The 21,949-nt window shown below is 40.3% G+C and overlaps 1 protein-coding gene across 1 annotated transcript in view; it reads left to right on the plus strand.

The window, feature by feature from the left end:
- Positions 1-21,949, plus strand: part of ATP13A4 (ATPase 13A4) — a 41,572-nt gene continuing 19,623 nt past the window's right edge. Inside the window, exons 1-15 of the mRNA XM_015638342.2 lie at positions 1-482; positions 7,889-8,062; positions 10,522-10,656; positions 12,866-12,936; positions 13,029-13,109; positions 13,966-14,035; positions 14,847-14,981; positions 15,386-15,458; positions 16,084-16,215; positions 17,419-17,589; positions 18,022-18,179; positions 19,621-19,809; positions 20,122-20,183; positions 20,851-21,001; positions 21,597-21,683. Coding sequence (XP_015493828.1) covers positions 420-482; positions 7,889-8,062; positions 10,522-10,656; positions 12,866-12,936; positions 13,029-13,109; positions 13,966-14,035; positions 14,847-14,981; positions 15,386-15,458; positions 16,084-16,215; positions 17,419-17,589; positions 18,022-18,179; positions 19,621-19,809; positions 20,122-20,183; positions 20,851-21,001; positions 21,597-21,683 — 1,752 coding nt within the window. The 5' untranslated portion in view covers positions 1-419. The remainder of the gene's footprint in view (positions 483-7,888; positions 8,063-10,521; positions 10,657-12,865; positions 12,937-13,028; positions 13,110-13,965; positions 14,036-14,846; positions 14,982-15,385; positions 15,459-16,083; positions 16,216-17,418; positions 17,590-18,021; positions 18,180-19,620; positions 19,810-20,121; positions 20,184-20,850; positions 21,002-21,596; positions 21,684-21,949) is intronic.

The following is a 21,949-nucleotide window of genomic DNA, read 5'->3' on the forward strand; positions in this document are numbered from 1 at the left end:
TCTTATTTGGACACACTCCTGGTCTCCAGTGATTCCATAATCTCCTGAAGAAAAATACTCCACTCTTGCCCTCCCCTTAAAGTTTTGTGCCAACAGCGCTTGCTTGCACCTAGCAGAGTTACGCTCTGGAATCATATTGTGGCAAACACTTGTAACATTGAACTTTTTCTTTCTTGCATGGTTTTTGAGTGAATTCTGCATGAACCCTCACAATTGCAAAACTCCAACAACAGAATGAAGGGAGGAGGGATAAAGTGTTACCTGCTAACCCCAGAGAGGGAGGAGCTCCCTACTTCAAACATCATCAGAATTATAAGGAAGGTGTGTACTTAGAGCACTTCCTCAATGTAGAAGTTGAAGCACACTATGCTGAAGACCTGTCCTGAGGGTGCTGTAGAAAGTCTCCAGAGGGTCATTTCATGGGGGAAAATCCTGCCAAGAACCATTATGCACAACTTAACCAGGGAGAAGAGAATGAGATGGTGAGTTGTATCTCTGTCTAGGTCTTTCTCAGCTTGAAGCAGAAGGTGGCATGTGTTCTGCAATAAAATGCTACAGACTGTAATTGAGTTATTGGTAGTTGGGGTGTTTCCTTGGCAGAAACATACAGTTAGAAAGGAATGTAATCTTTTTTAGCAGAAAAAAAAGAAGGTTGGTTGTGTTCATGGGTTTTAACCGGTTATCCCCTCCAATAAGGGATGATGGCTCAACAGATTATTCATGTGGTGTTACAGATCTAGATGGAGGTGCTTTAATATGAGTTTGAAGGATGGGCCAAACCAGCATCCCCAACCACTTGACAGCTGGATCTCCAGGATAAGCTCTAGTTAGAGAACTACAAACCCTGGCTTTTTCCAAAACATAAAAACACCTGTTACGTTTTCACAAATTACTGGCAAATGCAGTCTGTTGAATTACCAACACTATCTCAGAAGCTGGGATTCCTAAATACAGAACTGCTGTATTTCTTTCCAGAGTTTTCCAGGGAGAAATGTATCTGCATGCATTTTGTAACATTCTATGTTTACACAAAATCTCTGGTCTCCTGCATGGCATTGCTCTTTAGTAGTAACACCAGTGCACGATTGAAGTGAATTCGGTGCTTCTGAGCTGCTTTGGCATTCATTACTGTGTGTTCTGAGTCAGCTATTCACATGGATTCTGTCCCTCTAATAGATTCTGTTGGAGATGTCAGATCCACGATACAGCTGTACAACAACAGTTCTTAGGCATATCTGGTAAATGCAGTGCTTCTCAAAATTCCTGTGCTGCAGAGCCACTGGAGCACTGATGTGAATGCCTGCAGGATTTCAACAGCAAAGCTACTGAAACACAGTTACAAGTTGACATAGCTGTTCACTTTCAGAAATCCTGGAGAAGTCTTCGAAATCTCACTGAGATTGCTGTTCTAGTGAAAGAGACTGTGTCTTTGCAAACATGGATACCTGTTATTTTGCAAAGAAAAATGTAGATTTTCAGACAGCTGTCTCAGCCATTCAGGAAAAGGGAGATGCCACATTTTGTCTAATGCAAACCTGGGGAATGCAGTAGAGAGTCACCCAGCTGCATCAACTGAGCAGTGCAGGAAGCACAAGGCACTTGCTCCGAGGGTGGGGACTAATTATCTCCGTGCAATGCAGAACCCGACTGGCTCTGCCACCCAGTTACTAAACCGGCTGGCAGCACCCCACTCCTGGCTCTAGCCCTGGTGCTGATGTGCCACTGCTCCCCAGCTCCAAACAGCTGCTGGGTTTGTGCCTCTGCTCCACCCTGCCTTGTCCTTCTAGGACTATAAACACCCTGTTGTGCTCTCACCACTATTAGTGCTGTCTCTAGCAATGCCAGAATTGAGCTGGAGCTAATTAGGTTTAAGTGGATTGTCTGGTGCTGTGTACAGTCACTGTTGTACCCTGAATGTTCACTTCCAGCTCTGCACTGCTGGGACACACAAGCCGTGCTTGTATGGAGCCAGTATCCAGTATCATATCAGCATCTCACCAGTATCATACTGAGCCCATGTGTCCTGAATCTGGTGCTCAGGGATTTGCACTGTGAATTTTCCATGCACAGCTGCTCTGTGAGCTCAGTGCTGAGTCAGTCTTCACTATGAATCCAGAGTGTCTGGCGGTTGCCATGTTCTCCATGAGTATGGTCAGTGCTCATTCACCTGGGGTTCCCAAATGGAAATTGAAGAAAAAAGGCTTGTTAAGCACTTGAGTAGAAAATGCAATTAAAACTGTAGCCAAATTATGCTAAAATAGGCAGGAATGCATGTGTATTTGTTACATAGATGTAAGAGAGAAAAAAAAGTATGAGATAGTGGAAGATATCCCTGAGGATGTATGAGGTACTGTAGGAGGATGAGAAAAAAAGCAACATGTGTGTAGAAAAAGAGAACAACTAATGTGTGTATTTGTGTGAAAGGAAAAAAGAAAGTAGTATGTCAATGAGAGTAGTTGTGAAGAAAGAGAAAACGCTGTCTTTAAGTAGAGAAGTGAAGAAGAATACATGAAGTAAAGAGAAAGACTTTTTTTAGATTCAAAGCAATGTAAAATATTTTTTGATGTTGTTTTCAACAGCCAGTTTCATCTACCTGAACCAAATTATTAACAAGCAATTCTTCTCAAACAAGATCAGATCTTTTGGTCTAATAACGTAACAGCCGACACTGTGCAAGTGCCAGTTCTTCCGGAGTGGAATAGTTCAAGTAATCTGAAAGCATGCAAGGAATTAATTTGAACTCTGGATATGCAATGCTTCCCTGTGTTGAACCAGATGTCCAATTTGTTGTGGAAAGTTCAGAAACTCTAATAATAAGAAGAAATGCTTTGAAGTTTTCTTCTGTATTTCAATTTTTTGGTACAGCTGAGGTGCTAGATAGTACTGGATTTAAGAATAATAACTGTGATTTACAAAAAATAACCTGTATATCCTTGTGTATGGCTTTGGGTTTACTTTACAATTGCTGCAGAACATTTGCTTGAATGAAAGTTCACTCTTCCACTATGCAGCTAAAACTTAGCAAAGTATATTCAGAGCATGAGATAAACTCTCTCTCCATAACCATTTGTAGTACCAGAAAGATCTTAGTAGTGTGAGAGAACTCTGGACACTCCAGAGCTCCGGAGCTTGCCTCAGAGAGGGCTAATAGTATACTTCCCTTCTTCTGTTTGAAGATTTTGAGAAGTACATTTAATGTGGAGTATGAAGAGGAAGTTAAAACACAGCTTTATGCTCTCTGCCAATTTGATGTTCTTCTCTGCACAGCTTGGGAATAATCATTCCCTTAGCACAAAACCTAAAGTGTGAAGCTTAAGTCTTGCAGTGCAAAAGATTGTGATAGACTTTGACAGGATACTGCCTTGGGAAGGATTTGCCAGCAGCCTGTCTTGAGCATGTATTCTCCTATTGCTTTGGCTGAAGGAATGGGAGAACTGCAGTCAGTCAGCTGGTGAACCCCAGTTTATTGCTGCATCTTGGCAGCTGTCTACCTCCTGTGAGATGCCACAGTTCTGAAGGGAATCTGATACAGGAATTTTATATACTTTGAATTTGAATAATGCAACTTTTAAAATTGAAATAAAATCTGAAAGGTACAATCTTGTTGCTAAATGAACAATAGTGAATGTCACTACTGGTTTCAGAGTGAACAGGAACAAACCTCTATGAAACAGGCTCTGGTTGGTAAGAATGAGATTCAGTTATTAAATTGCTTGTGAAACTTAGCCAGTTTTTCAAGTCTAATCCTATTACCTGTTGTTATAGCAACAGGTTGTACATAATAGGGTACCTGGTGTTGGGGTTGCCAGAAATATGACCATTCACAGCCACTGCTTAGGCTCCCTGATTGTAGCTATAAGCTTTGTTTTCACCAAAGAAAAAGGTGCCTGAATTTGTTTGACTTTTGCATTTAAATTCTGCTGTGCAGATGACCTGGCAGTTAGAAGCAATATTTCTTTTAAACATAAGTAACAAAGACTTGCTGGACACTAGAGTGATAAGCTCTTGAATGCTGGCTTTGTGTGATTGTAAAAGCAGCTAAGAACCTTACTTGCCAACTGAGCAGGTCTGGCAGCTTTTTCTGTCCAATAATCCTGGCTCCTTCTTAGACCCTTCACTCACAAGTCAAACCATTTTGTTACAGTCACTTCTCTGTTGCGAGTCTCGAGAGAAAAGGAATGTTAACAGATGAGGGAATAAAATTTTACTATACTCTACAATTAATTAAAAATTACTCTATAGAGATGAGATGAACACTGTACACCAGCCTATTTTGTAGATGGTGTTACCTCCTATGAGATAATAATAAGCCCTTTGGAGTCTTAAAGACAGCTAATCTTCACTTTATTTTCCACCATTTCCTAGTCTGGTGCACTCAAGAACCCATATTATTTGACTGTGAACTATTTTATATGCCAATGCACTGATGGAATTCTAAAAACCTGTTCATGCATTAGAAAAGTTGTCAAGGTGCAAATCTGTATTCATCAGACCTTCTTCAAAAGAAGCATGTCTGCAACAGCACAACAAAATGAAACACAGCAAAAGTTATTTCCTTAACAGCATAAAACTAATGTGACAGACGTGCACTCACTGCAGTTCTCCCACCAGGACTTCTGCCAGCCTTGAAAGTATTGTTTGCCCTAGTGAACATGCATTTGCTTGGAGACCTTTGTAGCAGAGGCCAAGAGAATCCTAAATATCTTCAAGAATTTCTAAACCCTAATTACTATATGTTGTTAATGTGGCTGAACAAACCTGCACCATGTGTGTGCCTGTTCCTCCCTTCTTCATGCACATTTTGAATACCTCTGTTACTGGTCTAATATTCATCTGCTTTGTGGAAGATAATGGTTTTGAGAATTCTTCTAAAGAATTGTGTTTTGACTTATCTGATGAGTGACAAGTTTCTGCTTCAACAAGGAGTTATTCATGTATTAATTCCTTTTTTTTTATGAATGCAACATTCATTGCTATAATCCTTCCAGCTGAAAGCACAGGGCCAGAAAAAACTCCTCAACCTAAGGAACATTCAGTACTGAAGTTAAGCTTGAAAGGTTCTGGCTCAGGGGCTTTGGCACAAGTCAAATTTGGAACTCAGTCTATTTCCCTGCCTAGCTTTACTTCTCAGTGACGTGGCCCAGGTGATCCACTCCAGACATTTCCAAACCGTGGGAAATTATTTGCTTTGGCAATAGATTCCTTCATGGACATCTAGATACATCAGTAAACATCTGATGTTTATTCTTTCCCAGTTTACTCCTTGTAGAACTCCTGAACAGCTGCGTTAAGAAATGTTGCACTCATCAAGACATGAACCAACAAACCTGAACCAACATCTCTGTTCATATGGCAAATCATGCTCTTGAAGGGTCAGAACAGTTTAAATGGTATCCCTCTGTCAATCTGTCTCCCTGTCTGTCTCAAGAAAGTCCCTTGTGAGAAGCTCAAGATCCAGCACACCGCATAATGGATATCTTAAGGAGCATGATCTTTTCTTCCAAGATGATCTGTTTTCCTTGTTTGTATCTCCTGTATTTCAGGATGAGGAATACTGATACATGCTTCAAATCACTTTTTGAATTGAAATTATTCTGAAAAAAAAAGGCCTTAAAACATACGCTGGCATAGGGGGACTCAGATATTTTCAATATTTTCAAATATTGGTGCATGGTTTCCTAGGCAAAAATACAGAGAAATACAGAGTTTACTCTAGTTTTGTGGTTATGTTATGTATCAGGCTTGGGAAACCATTGACCATTTCAGTGGAGAACACTGCCAACAGAAGATGATCCCAAATGACTGCCAATCAGAGCATTCACCCTCTCTCTTCTTAATTCTATTAGTACAGCCTTACTGACTTCTCAGGCATTGGGTGTAAGACACAAAAACTGGAAATTGAAGGAGTGATTCATGGGCAGAAGCAAGATGCACATGGCAGCAATCCTGGTCTTCCCCACCCTGATATTCATGCCCATCCCAAAATACTATTCCAGTTATTCCAGGTCCAGCCATATATTGAAGGAAGTCCAAAGGCGTGTTCTTTTAGCAGTTCTTCCCTTTGGCATCTCTCTCTTCTTGGGAGATCCTTTGCCTTGTTGACAAGCTGTGAAGTCTGGATCCAAACATCTGGATCCTGCTAGTAAGCAATTGCTGTGAAGAGTAAATTCACATTGTCCTATGCATTATTCTGTATGCTGGTGCTGACACTTTCTTTAACCTTTTTGTTAAGGTTACAGCAAGAGAGAGTTGAATGGAGATCCTTTACCTGTTTATAGGAGCATGTGAATATTAATTGCACATGACTGCCACACCAACTACCTCCTAGCAAGCTTGCCTGTCTGCTGCCCTCCATGGGCTTCCTTCTATCTGCTGTAGAGTTGCCTTATTCTCTTGGTCTGCTCAGAGATTATAGAAGCTTTTGAAAATGCTGTGTATGCATCTCACATGTGGTATAACCAGGTCCTGTGCAGTGCAGGCCACTTCCCTTCATTGTTTACCATACTTTTTCCTCATGGTTGCCAACTTCTTCCCCTTAGAAACCTCTTGGAGATTGCTTAGGATGACAGAGTCTGTCTTATGGGGAATGCCACAGAGCAGGTGTGCCGAGGCAGCATGTGGAACCACTGGGCAGGGCCTGCATTTCACATAACAAGCAGACACCAGCACACAACCAGGAATTATGCATTAGTCATCCTTACAATTACATTGCCTTTTCTTCTCACCTTATCTTGCAATATCTGTGGCTGCAGACATCTGATCCTCAGAAGCAGATTGCACAGTTGCTGGAAATGTACTCGGAAGAAAGGAATTGAAGAACCTTAACCCTTATGTTAGCAAATCCTCCTGGTCACCTGATGTTATTGCAGCCATGGAATCTCCCATCTTAGCTTTGGCTGCATCTCCTCTATAAATTCACTATACATCTCATTTCATGTTTTCTAAGTCCTTGCTAGCAGTACTGTAAGGAAATTTGGCCATGATACCAAGACCTGCAGCTCTTGAAATGTAATGCTGACAGACATCTCTTTGATGTTTTGAGCAAGTCACCCTGCCTCACTGTAACAATTTCCCCAGCTTTTAAAATGGAATAATAACTCCTACTCATACAACTAAAATGAGTAGCTTCTTTGGTCCTCTGAACATGTAAAGCATTCTGCAAGTGTTCATTAGATGTTCTTACTAACTATTATTATTATTATTATTATTATTATTATTATTATTATTATTATTATGTTAGACCAATGGCACATGGGCAAGCTTAAAAATTCCCATATTGGAGCTGTCATGGAGGGTGGCAGCAGCTACAAAAGCTGTGTCTGTGACAATTTGTTCACAGCAGCTCCAGCTCATACAGGCACACAGTGTCATTCAGCACCAAGCAGAGGCACTGGCTGAGTGTCTGAAGTATAGGTGCATTAGTGCAGATCACTGCTAGAGCAGGGGAGCAGCCCTTCTAATGCAGCAGCTCTACACTGATCACTTACCAGCCCCTGGTGCAGATGTACTTAAATTTTGCAGCTATCTGACCCTTAAAAAAGTTGACAGTCAAATCTGAATTCCTTACTTGGAGTAAAGGTTTGAACCGTAGAATGTTATCATTCCTGCTCATGCACACACAAAACAGTGTCTCGTGGGGTTTCACAGCTATAGAAAAATAGCAATTGGATCTGGATTTTGTGAACATGGATGAAAAGTTGAAGATGCAAATTTTTGGTAATCATGTGTAAGACATGTAAAGCAGCCAAATGCAAGTTCTATGGCTTGTTTTTCACAGTACCATACCTAACACTACCTACAGGAGAGCAGTGAATGACAGGAAGGTATAGTATTGCAGGCATTTCTTTAGGAGAAATATAATGATTTTCCTCTTCTCTTTGCTGTACAGGACATATTTGGCTACAAAACTCAAAGCTGCCGAAAGGCTTTGTGCATTGCTGGATACATCTTGTCCTGTGGTGCTCTGAGGCTGCTGTTTTACTGGAAGCCAGAGTGGGATGTGTGGGTAAACTGCATCCGATGCAGCTTGGAGGAAGCTGATATTGTTCTGCTTAGAACAACAGTAGGTGCCTACTTTAATCTTTTAATTAGTCCCTAGTAGGTAGCTATTTGAAAGGTGAGTTAACTGTAAGGTGTCCAGTTAGCTGAAATCTCTTACATTGCTGGTTTCCTGCAATAATATCTTAAGTGTACCACTGTTGATCTAAAGAACTTCAAAGTATTCCACAAATTATGTGCATGATGATGGTGGGAATGGAGGGTAACAGCTGATCAGACAAGGTTCATGAAAGACATTGGGATGATAAAACCTGCAATATCTGTGGTTTCAAGACTGTCATTTGTTCTCAGTCCTTCCTCCTCCCTTCTACAATCCCTGTGCTTTCTACATTGTAGCTGTGTGCTTCAGGTTCTAAATCACCTGTTTGTTTGGCAATATCCAGCAGATCCTGTTTCCCTCGCTTGGCTATTCTGGTGAAGATGTCCCTCTCTGCCAAAATTTATCCACTGGACCAAATTAAAGATTTGTCTAGCAGGGTCCCCAGCAGTGTCCAAGTGTGTCATGAGGGATCAGTACACAGAAGAGGCCAAGCCTACGCTGCTTATTTTCTTGGCTCTGTTTCCATTTTCCATCCGCACTTCCCCAAGCTTGCAATCATGCAGTTAATGCTTTCAGAGCTGGTACATTTTGCAAGTAGTTTCCTGATACTGGTCTCTGTCTGTTGAGGACTATACTGAAGCACTGCAATATATGCAAACCCTGGTTTTATTTCATGGAAGCCACCACAACACTAAAGAAGCAAACTGAGACTTGGGTCTGAATCCCATCTGAGCCTGAGTACTCCAGGACCTGGCAGGGTTGGTTGACTTCCAAAAATTTGATTTGTTCTGCTTCAAAGATTCCTGAACAATGGCATTTTCAATGTTTGCAACTGCAAAATGGATCACTTACTGCCTTTGTGTTTGAACTGCCTTCTTAAGTGAGAACAGCAGCATGCAGTTAAAATCCCACATTTTGAAAACCACAGATCTGCCTGTTGAATACTTCCTAATGAAACAATCTGCAGCCTAATAGTCTGGGGGTATGTTTTTTCTTTCATTAAAAACATCATATTAGGCTTAATATCCCTTTTAAATCTTCAATTCAGTTTGCATTTTTAATTACCTATTCTTGTGTGTAATTTTAAAAAGATGTGCCATGCCGAACACTTTTCAAATAAATGAGTTTTTAAATGATCCTTTGTGTAATTAAGCAGGAATTGAATCATATTGTATGTTCTTGTTATCAAGAAGATTTCTCAAATATGCTCTGGGTGTTTGAAAATTTGAGATTTCCTTCATGATTCTTTGTGTTAAAATGACAGTTTTGTTTTGTTTTGCTACATTCTGATTATATCGGTCCTCAAATGTGATGATGGCTACTGCTGATGAGGATACAAGTAATTTCATCAGCTTGATCCTTGTAATTATCTTTTACTTCACATAAAACCTTAATTCTTAAGTTATCATTATCTCTGCATTTGCAATATAAGAGCTTATTTGCTTACTTTTGTTATTGAATTTTAATTCACTTTAGTTCAAATGATGAGAACCTGTGTTATTCACTGGTTCCCATCTCAATCTGCATGCCAATGTCTACTCATTCTGAAATCTAAATTAAAGATAAATATCAGAAAATAAATGCTATTCCACACAAAAGATTGATTTTAGAAGAAAAGCGGGCAAATAAGATATATAAATATTATTGAAGTTCTTTTTTTCACACTTAAATTATTCCAAAGGACTCATATTTGGTACAGATTTTTTTTTTTACTGTTCCCTTTTCTAATTAAAGTTTTGTAACTGCAAAACTGCTCACACACAGAATGTAAGTCAGTCTCATAGCTGGCCTTAATGCATGTAGTTCAGTGTTTGGGACTGAAATTTAGCATGAGGCTACTCACTATGGTATGCTCTAATCTCTCAGACTGTACTACCAACACTTGTTATCAGGCAGTTCTAATGTTCAACTTACTTCATAAAAAGTGGGAAGGTCATGAACTCATTTTGTGGCAAAAGCTTGTGTAAGGTGCCATAAGTGCTGACACACTTCTTCCAATGAAGTGTTTACTCAGGAGTGACTGTAAACCTTTACTGGCACTAAACATCCATTTTGCAGCACAGGGCTGTGTTCCCTTTGATCTTCCCTTTACAGCATGGTCACTGCATCTCAGATTGTCCTGTGCTGTTTGCCTGTCCTAGATCTTGACCTGGGTGATCACATTACATCCTTATTAGCCAAACACTGGACCTGTGGTCACTGAAGTATTTGCAGTACTTGCATTTTGACAGGACAGTGGTTCTGTTCTTATTCTAATGGTTTTTCTCTCAGTCACAAGTGTTGACAGGCTTCTGTTGGTTAATCCTTAAAAAAAGCCAGAGCAGTGCTCTAGAAAGGCTACTGTAATCATTGACTCCAAGGTGAAAATGAGTTTGGTTGGTGTTTGGGGCAAGTTGTGACTCTTCTCTTCTATACTCACTTAGGATGATTTTCGGACTTATTCTCGTAAGACTGTGACATGGATCTCTGTGTCTGCATTTATCAAAAGTAAATCAGATTATCCAGCCACTGAGGAAGACTCAATCTTCAGTAAAGCCATAATGAAGCCAAGTTTGCAAGTAAGTGAAGTATTCCCTGTAGCATCTGGGAGATGATGGCAAATCTCAGTCACGCTTCATGGAGTGAAAGTGACCTGTGAACACATCCAGCTAAGAATCTTACAGCTTGAGGAACACAGTGAGCTGTGGAAAAAGAAGAGAACTGTACTCAATGGTTCTTGCCTCTATAAAAATCCTCTCTTTTTCTGAGAGGGGTTATGAAATGAGAATTCTCACTATTTCTGATAGAAAACCTCTAAGTAGGAGGGCTTCAGGAGACTGGGGTTGGCAGTGAAGAATCAGAGTTCCAAATAAAAAAATCATTCCTGACATAGGAATCAGGGAATTTAGGGGTGACTGTGTGTCTAAAAGGAGACTGTGCAGAACTGAACACTGCTGCCCCAGTAACATCAAAACAGGGATGAATGCAGCTGATGCAGAATAGAACAGAAAAGTGCCTGGGCGACATCAGTCTTTCCAGAAATGTTTCATCAACGCATTTTGCTTCCTTGCCTCTGTATGCACCATTTTGTTCTTTCAAGTGCGTTTGCTGGAGTCAGGTTTACAGGAGTCATTGTTAACGGTTGCAAAAATGTATCCTGGTCTCTGCCAGTTCCATAGATTTGAGATCCTGATGAGACACTGGGGAGAAGGTAGGTGATGGATTGATCCAAGCAGATCTCAATGTCCCTCCTGAGCTGAGTGAATGTAATTATCCCAGATCTAAAACATGTACCAGACAGTTCAGTTAGGTGCCTTGTTTAGCATTACATGTTAAGTTTGTGTGAGCAATAGGAATGCAAAATGATACATTTGCTAATATCTGGCTCTTAATTATAGATACTAGAGCACTGCACCAAGGAATCCAGAAAAGAGCTATTTTCCCTTTCAGGAAATAATTTCTAACTTACTAAAATTTATTTTTATATTTACAACATTTTTAGTAAATATTTTCAATATAAACCTAACTTTAGCTGAGCAAAGCTGTTGCTATTTCTGCTGTGGACATACATGAATGTGACCAGGAAAGTATAGTGCCAACTAGTTTAATCAGCTGGCACAATATGAAGAAAGTGGAGACAGCTCTGTAACATTCTTTTGAGGATCAAAGTAGTAACATAAAAAAGCCAAATATAAACTCAAATAATAGGCCCTTTGAACACCACTTTCATATCAATCAAAACATCTAGATAGAAAATACCAGATTTCAAATCAGCAAAGAGAGAACAGTTTAATCCTTCCTTAGCAATTCAGAAACCCCTACTTATAAGTCAGTTATAAAGTGTTTTTGCCATTTAAGCTACCTAAATCCACAGAGTTGTGTGCGGTGCCCAAGAGCTGTCTAAGGACCTCTTCCAACAGGGAGCTGAGTCCCTCTCTTACCACTCCAGTTTTTAGCATTGCAGATGTTACAGCTCCTATTGCATGAAATCCTGACTTCAGACCTCTTGTTAAGTTAATGACTGTGGTTATAGCTCCATTTTGAGTCAGTGGATGAGGTGAGTCTAGATTTCATTGGCCTATAACAATGCTTATTGCACTGGGTAGGGAGAGTTCCCTGAAGCTGATTTCTTTATCACTCGTGTGTACAGGTGTATAGCCCTGCCCTCTGCCAGCTAGATAGGAAGTGCCATTATCTCTAATAGGCTTCATTATTGTTGCTCAGGACAGGACAGACTCCTCTTGCAAGTTATAAATGACAACATGTGTTCCTAATGGATAACTGCTCTGCGAGGACTTAGCATTAGCAGTGACTCAGTATCCTGGGATGGCCTTTCTTGTCTGTTGGCACATCTGTTTAGCTGAAGGACTCAGCACCATGACTGGAAATGGCCCAAAGCCCCCTGCTTTCCATGAAGCCAGACGGAAGACAAGGGAGCTGTTGGCTGAAGACAACTGCCTGTGTACCCACCATGGCACCAGTGATCTCTTAGGTTCATTCTGTGAGATCAGAGTGAAGCTTATTCCTTTCTTCACAAAGAACACTGTTTTGTATTTGCTTGACCTAAAGATCTGTAAACTGGAACCTGCACTGAGCTGAGGATCCCAATCTATAATTCAACTAGGGAGTCAGTGTATGCAATCCTGTCTTCTCTCCCTCTTTGCCCCCATAAAATTTCCTTTATCTGTACTTGATCCCAGTGAGGATGCCTAGGTGAGCTCTTTGAGCAAGTCTGAGTATTTTTGTTTGCTGTGTTGCATGAATTATTGTCCCTGTTTTGTTTACCAGGTGAGAGCTATCCAAGTACAAAAAATCTGCTATGTCTGGAATATCTATGCAAAACAGTTCCAGAGAGTTGGGTGAGTTCACTGCACTGGTTGCAGAAGTCTCTGAGGAAGTCAAGCATCTTTGTCAATAATGTCCTAAGGAGAACACTCCCTTTCTATTTTAGAGTCCTAGAAGACCACTACACTTGCTCAGCTATACATGATAAATTTGGTTCTGGTCTCACCTGCAATGAACAGAATGTCAGGTACGCATTTTAAAACATGAGCACTCAACATATGGATTTCAAAGATATGTAAATTCCTTCTGTTGTTGCACTTCCCAGGAGTTTTTTGTGTATTTATTAATATGCACATAATTTTAGATGAAACAGCCATGCATGGAAATATTGAATGAAAAGGGCTAGAGAATGAATTTTAGTCCTTGTCAAAGTTTTTGAAGTGTCTCAGTATTCATCTCTGTTATTCTTCTCAATCAGGAAATAACTATGTCCTGTAACTAACTTTTAGCAATTCTTATTTGGAGTAAGAGAAAGTCTCTGTAAAAGAGTGCAAATAAGGTATGTTTGCTTCTTCAGTGGGGCTCCAAATTGACTAATACTGGTCTTTGAACTTATTCTCATAAACTACTGTATCATTAGCAAGTTACAGAACATGTATTTATGAAACTGCTAAATACAGAAATAATCTTCAGTTGATTGAATATTGAAAATCCAGCATCCTCAGATGTCAAATCTTGCATTCCAATCACTCTTAGCTTTTTTGCAGAATTATTTGGGGTTGGATAATTAAGTTTTATTTAGATGCAGAATTCCTTTGTTTATGGTGTCTCAAAGTAATTTTTGTATGATGGAAACATTTGCCTAATAGGTTCTGTTGCACCTCTTGTCTGCATAAGTAAATGCCACTGGTACAGCCATCTTTTCTGACATAAGCACTGTAGGGACATTTAATTTTTTTTTTTTTTTTTTTTTTAAGAAATATCCTCCCAGCCTTTAAACTGGGATCAAAAGAAGCTCTCAGGACTACTGAAATCTTCATTTTCTTGACCAAGTGACATTGTCACATATTTCATATGTGAGTGATGTTTTTTATCCCGTACAGGAGAGTTATATGTGGGCCAAACACTATCGATGTTCCAGTGATCCCTATTTGGAAACTACTCATCAAAGAGGTTAAGCATTATTCTAAGCTGCTTGGGAGGCCATATGTGCATATAATTGATTCTACAATTGATTTAACTTCCCACTACTTACTCTTCAAGCACATTTCTTTTTCAAATCCTGTTGAAAGCTGTTCCATGAAATCATCATAAATTCATTAATTTTCCCTTGTTCCATATTCTCCATCCCCATGCCTGTGTGTCTGCTTGGTATTCCTCTGTATGTATCTGAGTCCTGGGAGCTCATTCTGTTTGCCTTCTGAGGGCCATTGAAGGTTTCCAAGCTACTCTAGGAATCAAACCTTCCAGACAAGGGCTGTCTGTTAATCAGCAGAGGTTAAGTGAACAGCAGTACCTGGTACATGCCTAGAGCTGCAGAGAGATCCATTTAGCTCATGATTTTGGGCACAGCATCACATGAAGCACCAATACCTCTTTCAGACAGGAACAGCCTGTATGTAGCCTAAACAGGGTGTTTGTGGTGGTGTGCTTGTGGTATGTGAGCTCCATGCTCACAGCACAATCTGTTCTTCTCTCACCTTTGTTACATTTCTTGTAAGAAGCAAAAAAACCAAGGATTTGGCTGAGTCATTCACATCCCAAATAATATCCTACTGGTCCATATTATTTGGCCCCTTGGTCAGATGAAGATGGTCTGATCTGATTAGACTAAAGTGATTGCTAAGAAAATTACAACAGGGCTCAGAAGTCACAATACTTAATGTCTCTTATTCCAGACCTTTTCTAACAGGTTATACTGTCTAGGTATATTGGGGCCACTTAAATGTGGCCACCTCTTTACTATTGCTGTCTCTCCAAACAGGTCCTAAATCCATTTTACGTGTTCCAGCTGTTCAGTGTGTGTCTGTGGTTTGCTGAAGATTACATGGAGTATGCCACTGCCATCATATTCATGTCTCTCCTCTCAATATTTTTGACTGTATATGATCTTAGAAAGGTGAGACACCTCAGATTTGCCACAAGGCAGATTTGTTTCTAATGTCTGGGAAAGGCCAGCATGTTACAATGCTACAAGACTTACTCAGAGGTTTAGTCTTGTGACATTGTGCAGTAGCAGGTGCAATGGCCTGGCCTCCTAGTCATGGTAATCTCTGTGTGGTACCTTGCCCACATCCTCCCTTCCCCATTCCAGTGCTTCACTTTGTAACATTTTGTTACGCTCTCAGTAATTAGGGTGGGGAATTTCTTTCTCTGAGTGGTTGTATAGTTCCTGGTAGAGCCGGAACCCAGTTTCTGAAGGCTCTCATAACCACAAACAACAAAAAGTAATAATTGTTAGTGGACAAATTGCATAATGTAAGTAAGATGTGACACTTTTGTGTGTTCTTCTTTAATTTATAGCAATCCATTAAACTGCACAGACTGGTTGAGTCTCATAACAACATCATGGTCACTGTCTGCAGAAATAAGGAAGGTGACTCCTCTATGCTTTTTTTTTCAATGTGTTTTGTTTCTATAGCAATTTATATCAAGCCCAAGCATGTACAGTAAGAGATTTATTCTAAAGTGGCTTTCCGCTTCTCTTTCTCAGCTCAGTTAACTCACTTTTGCACATAGAGTTAATTTAACTTAAAAATATGTTGTGGCACATCAAACTTATTAATAATTGAGTGCAGCCTTAGCAGAAAATTATCAGGAAAACTAAGTAATTTTTCTTAAAGCAGTGCTGACATAGTCAACAGCGTACCCATTAAATGGCAGAGACCACCTAATTGCTCCATGCAAAGTCTGTTCATTATCAAGGTATCTAGAGCACAAGCCAAAGAGATGAAGTCAAGGAAAAGAATGTAGATCCAAGGCTCTTCAGTTAGCTCAGTGCATTGGAACAGTAACCATTGGTAAATAAGGAGGAATTCTTCAGTTGGAACTGATACCTAGGCTTTTCTTAAATATTGCAGGTTGTATACTTAGGTCCTACTGTGGGCCTTTGTTTACCAGCCATTATAAAGAATTATATTCAGCAAGTGGTTCCTTGTATTTTGTCCTCTTGATACAGAGAAATATATGAAGCACAAAGTTTGCATTCTTGTCTCTTTCAGGGTTCCAAGAGCTGGAATCACACCATCTTGTTCCTGGAGATATGCTGATTTTGAAAGAGGGCAAAACCCTTTTGCCTTGTGATGCCATCCTGGTCAGCGGGCAATGCACTGTAAATGAAAGCATGCTGACAGGTACAGCCCATCCCTCCCAGGTTTGTCACCTGAACACCATCATTGCCCCATGGCTTCAGCCAGTGACACAGGACAGGCAGTGTTATCATGTGCATCCCTTTCTGTGAGACAGTCCATAGCTGGCCAAGAAGGGGATTCTTTTGGTTCAATATAAAAGAGATTGAATTGTTGTTAGTTGTCTAAACAGACATTATGGACTTTAGGAAGAACAATTTATCCTTTTCTACCTTCCTGGGGTGCAGCATTTAGGAAGAGATGATCTGATTAGAAGGGAAAGAGTGGATAGGGGAGAGGAGTGAGCAGGACAGGAGAAGAAAATGGATATGAAGCAAAGTTGTTCCTACAAAGGGCCCACAGTCCACTCTGGCTGCAGGGGTTTCTGTCACTTGCTGGATGTCTCATTCCTGCAACATCTCCAACCTGTGGAGTGTCTGCCTAGCCCTCCAGACACTTAGCCTCCTGTTCCTGTGATAGCAGTGGAGGACACACCAGATGGGAGAAGTCACTGGAAAGCAGGATTTTTGGTGCAGGAGGAGGTCACAGTTCTATTTATTTTTCTATTTCTATTCTTTAAATTTGGTCTTGATCTGAATCAAACTGAAACTGACAGTTCTGAAATTTCATATAAATGAGAAAATCCAGAAACACCTTTCATTTAGAAAACTTCAGCTGTCATAAAATATTTCTTCTTCACCTTAGTGTCTGCTTTGACATAAATAGGGTATTTGTCACCTGTCAAGCATTGACCTAAAAGCCCTCGTTTTTACTAGAGGGAAAGCAGGGAATATCATGTTCCCATCTGCTTGGGGGAATGTGTAGTGAAGTGACCTGCACATGAGGTTCAAATTAGGTAAACAACTTGTGACCATTCAGCAGCAGTCATGCAACACCAGTTCAGGCCCCTTTTCAAGTCTCTACATCAACAGGGTTTGGAGTCCTTGGACTGCTTTCAGTTCTCAGACTTACATGAAGCTGCTGTACTGATGCAAAGGAAAACTCTTCTCTGGCAGTCTGTTTGTTTGCTAGGCTTTAAGCTCTATTCATTACAAAGATGTCAAAATATAAAAGTAAAATTTCTGTAAATTGGTTTCTCTAGTAAATACCCTTTAACTTACTGCCTAGATGTCTAGGTACTTATTTGAAAGTCAGCAGGCCATTATTAAGTGTACTGCAGTTTTCTTCATCTGAGCTAATCTTCCCTAGGAGAAAGTATTCCTGTAACAAAGATCCACCTACCCCAAGCTGATAATTTCAAGGCCTGGAGAGAGTACTGTGCAGAAGATTACAAAAAACATGTCCTCTTCTGTGGAACAGAGGTCATCCAGACCAAGGCAGATGACAGAGGAGTAGTGAAAGCTGTGGTGCTGCGGACTGGTCAGTCAACATTTGAATTCACTTTTCCTTCCATGATTTTTCTCACTGGAACAGTCTGACAATGTATCAGATCACATTAAGTTAAAAGCACTAATCCATATTTACAGCAGACAGATGGAAAATCATTATCCTGGGCTGGGGTAAGTTATTATGTGTTGTTTCTTTTTGCTTGGTGTAACTTCTACAACAACTGCCAGCATATTATTATGAAGAAGAATTTTGCTCTCCTTCTAAGGCATTGAAAAAATCCTTCCCCTTAATACAAAAATAACTCTTTTCTATGTTCTGCAGATTAGGTCACATACACTAAAATTAAACACCTGTGCCTTCTTTCATAAGTTGCAGAAATTATGAATTATTTTGAAGCCCCCCATTCTTTTCAGAGAATTTGAAATATTTTCCCCTTGGAATGATTTTAATTTGTCTTTCCAGGTTTCAGCACAGCCAAGGGGGATCTGGTGAGGTCCATCCTTTACCCTAAACCCATGAACTTCAAGCTGTACAGAGATGCCCTCCGGTTCCTGATGTGCCTCATAGCATTTGCAGCCATTGGAATGATCTACACAGTGTGTGTATTTGCACTTAATGGGGTGAGTTACTAAATGCGAGAGAAATGGTTTACCTGAAACCCTTTTAAAATGGTTCACTCATTCTCATGCACGAAGGTCAATGTGAGAAGAATTATACACTGTAAACAGCAGCTCTACAAATTTTAAAGCCTTATTTATTTAGAACTTTTTTAGAAACTTACAAAAAAATAATTTCATCCCATAATAATTATCTGCCAATGTAAAGTCCAAGTCATGAGTTGTAAGGTTGATTCTGTAATTCAGCTTTTGAATCATTTTTCTCCTGGGGAATAATCTACAATCAGTTGGCTCAGAAGATTATTTCCCCTTAGGATGTCAAAGAAAGTGTGTTTAAGAACATATTCATGTGTCTGCTTTGAAGCTTTTCCTCTTTTTTTAAATTTAATTTCCCCATTGTAATATGCAAAATACATGTGATGCTATCTCAATCGCTGAAATTGTCTTGTCAATCTTTTAAGATCAAATCACAGGATGTACTAAATGCTTCCTCTTCTGTGAGGGTTTATTTAAAGTTGGGTGGTTAGCACTTCATTCTAACATAAAATAGATACAAAATACTATCAAACTGGTGTGTTCTGTGTTCTGAGACAATATCAATGAAGGGAGAACTAGAACCTGATGGAAATTCAGCACATCAAGTGCAGCATGATTTGTGGTCAAAGTCCCAAGCTCAGAGGTAATAACAGTAAATCTCTATGATGGTTTTCAAATTTGCTTTAGTTTGCAGTGTCTCAGTCCTGGGACCCCAATTGGAAAAGCATTCAATTCTTTAGCTTTCATATCAACTGTCCAGAATAATGGTGCCCACGCTCAGCATCCTGGCAGTCAGTTTTGCACTGACCTCTAAGCTCCCAAATTATACATTGCTTTTACAAATGTAACTGTTACTTCCATATCTCTTCCTGCAGGTGAAAAAATTTTTCTTTCACAACTCCTAGAACATAAGGTCAGAAGAAATCATTAGCTCATACATTCTGCCCTCGTTTTTATAACCATCCCATATGTCTCACTTGTCACCTTAGCATGAAGTCCAGACCTATGCCTCTGGGTATTTGGATGAATGCCCATATAAATAGCAGATTCCTGTGTGCTGTGTCATGGGAAAATGGGTTTGACTGAGGGTGCAATGATCTAGCTGGCATGTTTGAACACATGTGTTTTGGAGGAGGCTCTGAACTCTACCTGGCAGGTTTGTTTGCGTGGAGAATGGATGAAGGCCTGGAGGCTGCTCTTTAGCAGTGATGAGGCTTTAAAGCCTCTGGTTAAATCAAGCCTATTCATTTCATATGGAGATGAATACATGGTGATGGACCACAGGCAGAAAACAGTACAGCCTGAAGCACCTGCAGTGGAGGGGAGGAGGGATGGAGAGGTCTACACCCAGTGCAAGCAGCACTCCTTGCCACTCTCTTCCTGAAAACTGTCCTTGTTATTATGTCAGGAGGAGACAGGAGAAGTGGTGAAGAAGGCTTTGGATGTTATCACTATTGCTGTCCCACCAGCTCTGCCAGCTGCCTTGACAACAGGAATCATTTATACTCAACAGAGGTTGAAGAAAAAGGGCATCTTTTGCATCAGCCCACAGAGGATCAACATGTGTGGACAACTGAACCTTGTCTGCTTTGACAAAGTAATGGCTGCATGGTGGCTATGCCCTCATTGGTAAAGGGAGCCTGGGGGGTGGGAGGCTGGGGTTTGATTGAGCATTTCCATTTTATTTTAGAAACACAATGACCAGTGCTGTGTACTTAAGTTCTTGTTGTCTGAACAGAAGCTGTGGCAAATTCTTGTTTTTCTTGGAATCTAGGAATTGTCTGGTAGCCTTTTCGCTCTGCACCATGCTGGTATTTTCTGGACAGGAACTTCTTAAAATAAGTCTTGATTTTTATTCCTCTTGGAGCTCTCATGTGGGAAGTTAATTTAAATGTACGTTTTCACTTAGACTGGCACCTTAACAGAAGATGGCCTGGATCTTTGGGGCTTCCTGCCCTCTGAAAGAAGCTGGTAAGGCTCCCTGACACACCAATGGCATCTAAATTTGGTGGGGTAGTGATTAGATTTTTCTACTAGACAAAGGACCAAATCTGAAACACAGATTTCTATATCCTATGGAAAATTAATTGTTTGCCTTATTCCAGGGGTCCTGCTCTGCATGAAAAGATGCAGCCACTGTTGCCAGCATTTGGCACAGCATGTCTGGGCAGACAGTGTTCAGCAGACAGGCTGAGTTTGGTCTCAAGGCTGCAGTGTAACCCCAGCCTTTATGAGAGGAAGTCATTCATACCCACAAAACTGAAACTCTGTTCTTTCAGTGGCCTTGATTTTGCCCATTTACATTTCCAGAAATATTCATACATAGAGTTGCTCAAACTTACATCAGCTTCAGAACTCAAAGAATTTTTGCATACACCTCAAGGAAGATATTTTATAATAATCTGTTCCTATCTCCATCCCACTGAACTCCCTAACTAGGTATAACACACCCGGTTTGAGCATGCCTTAATAGGTGCATGAAAAGAAGTTCATGGGGGAGGACAAGTCCCCAGAACATACATGTGGTCTGGTCCCAGGATGGGTCTTTAACTGCCTCTAATTTAGGATTTTTTTTTCTGTTAGAATTATGTTGTTTGGTGCTCTCTGAGAGTAACTTTTATGTTCTCTTTTGCTTTAGCTTTCAGGATATTCACAGTTTCCCTGCAGACCACAGCCTGCCTTGGGGCCCAGTGTTCAAAGCACTGGCAGTTTGTCATTCATTGATTGTTTGGGAGGGCAAGATCCAAGGAGACCCATTGGATGTGAAAATGTTCGAGGCCACTAACTGGGTAAAGCTGTGATTTGTTGTTATGCAAACAGTGGGAAGATCACTTTGTCATCTCAGGTTTAGCCAGATACCTATCAAAGTCATGAAAAACTCAGGAATTCTGTTAAATAACTCCTGTGAAACAGGAATAATTGAGTTTCTTTTGAAAACTCAGTATTTTTGTTCCTCACAATCATGTTGTGATGATAAAAAAAAATCCAGATTATTTGTGGAATACTTCAAGAGCAGAGCTTTCTACATGAATACAAATTCTTGTGTATTATTTTCTCATTGAGTCTATGTTATATCTATAAAGATTTTTCTTTATTTGTGTTGTAATGAATGAAGGATTTCTTGTCAGTGAGAGGATATAGTCTGTTTGCTGTGCAAGGGTACAACATTGTCATAATGAACCTGGTGAGGCCTTCTACTCGACTGCAAAGAGAGGCAGTGGATTTTCCATTATTGGAAATGTTTAGTTTGACATCAGACAGACCCCTCCCAGGAATGAATTAGAATCTTTGTTTAGAGGCAAGGAAAAGCTCAAAATGGATCCTTGAGGTTCCTTTCAGCTATACTGGTGTTGCAGTCTGAAATATTTTTGTCTTTCAATACAGGTAATAGATGATTCCAGCAGACACCAGATTGAAGGTCAAGGGTCCACACGTGCCACAGTTGTTAGACCTGGACTTAAAGCAACCTCTGTAAGTTATTTGCAAGACTTACATTCATGATCAAGTTAGACTGTCAGTGTAAGGGTTACCTTTCAGTGTAGGAAAGCTTGGGTGTCTTGTCCAAGTGAGCTCTTCCCCACTTTGTACTGTCTGCAGAGAGATTGCCTTGCTCTGTCTATTATAGATGCCTTGGAGAGCTTGCTGCTCACACCAGAAACAGGAGGATGCTGGATTAGAGACTGCCCAGCTCAGGGATTTGCCTGTCCTTGTGGCTTGATACTCAGTCCTAACTCAGC

The sequence above is a fragment of the Parus major genome, chromosome 9, assembly GCF_001522545.3.
Source record: "Parus major isolate Abel chromosome 9, Parus_major1.1, whole genome shotgun sequence".
Taxonomy (NCBI): Eukaryota; Metazoa; Chordata; class Aves; order Passeriformes; family Paridae; genus Parus; species Parus major.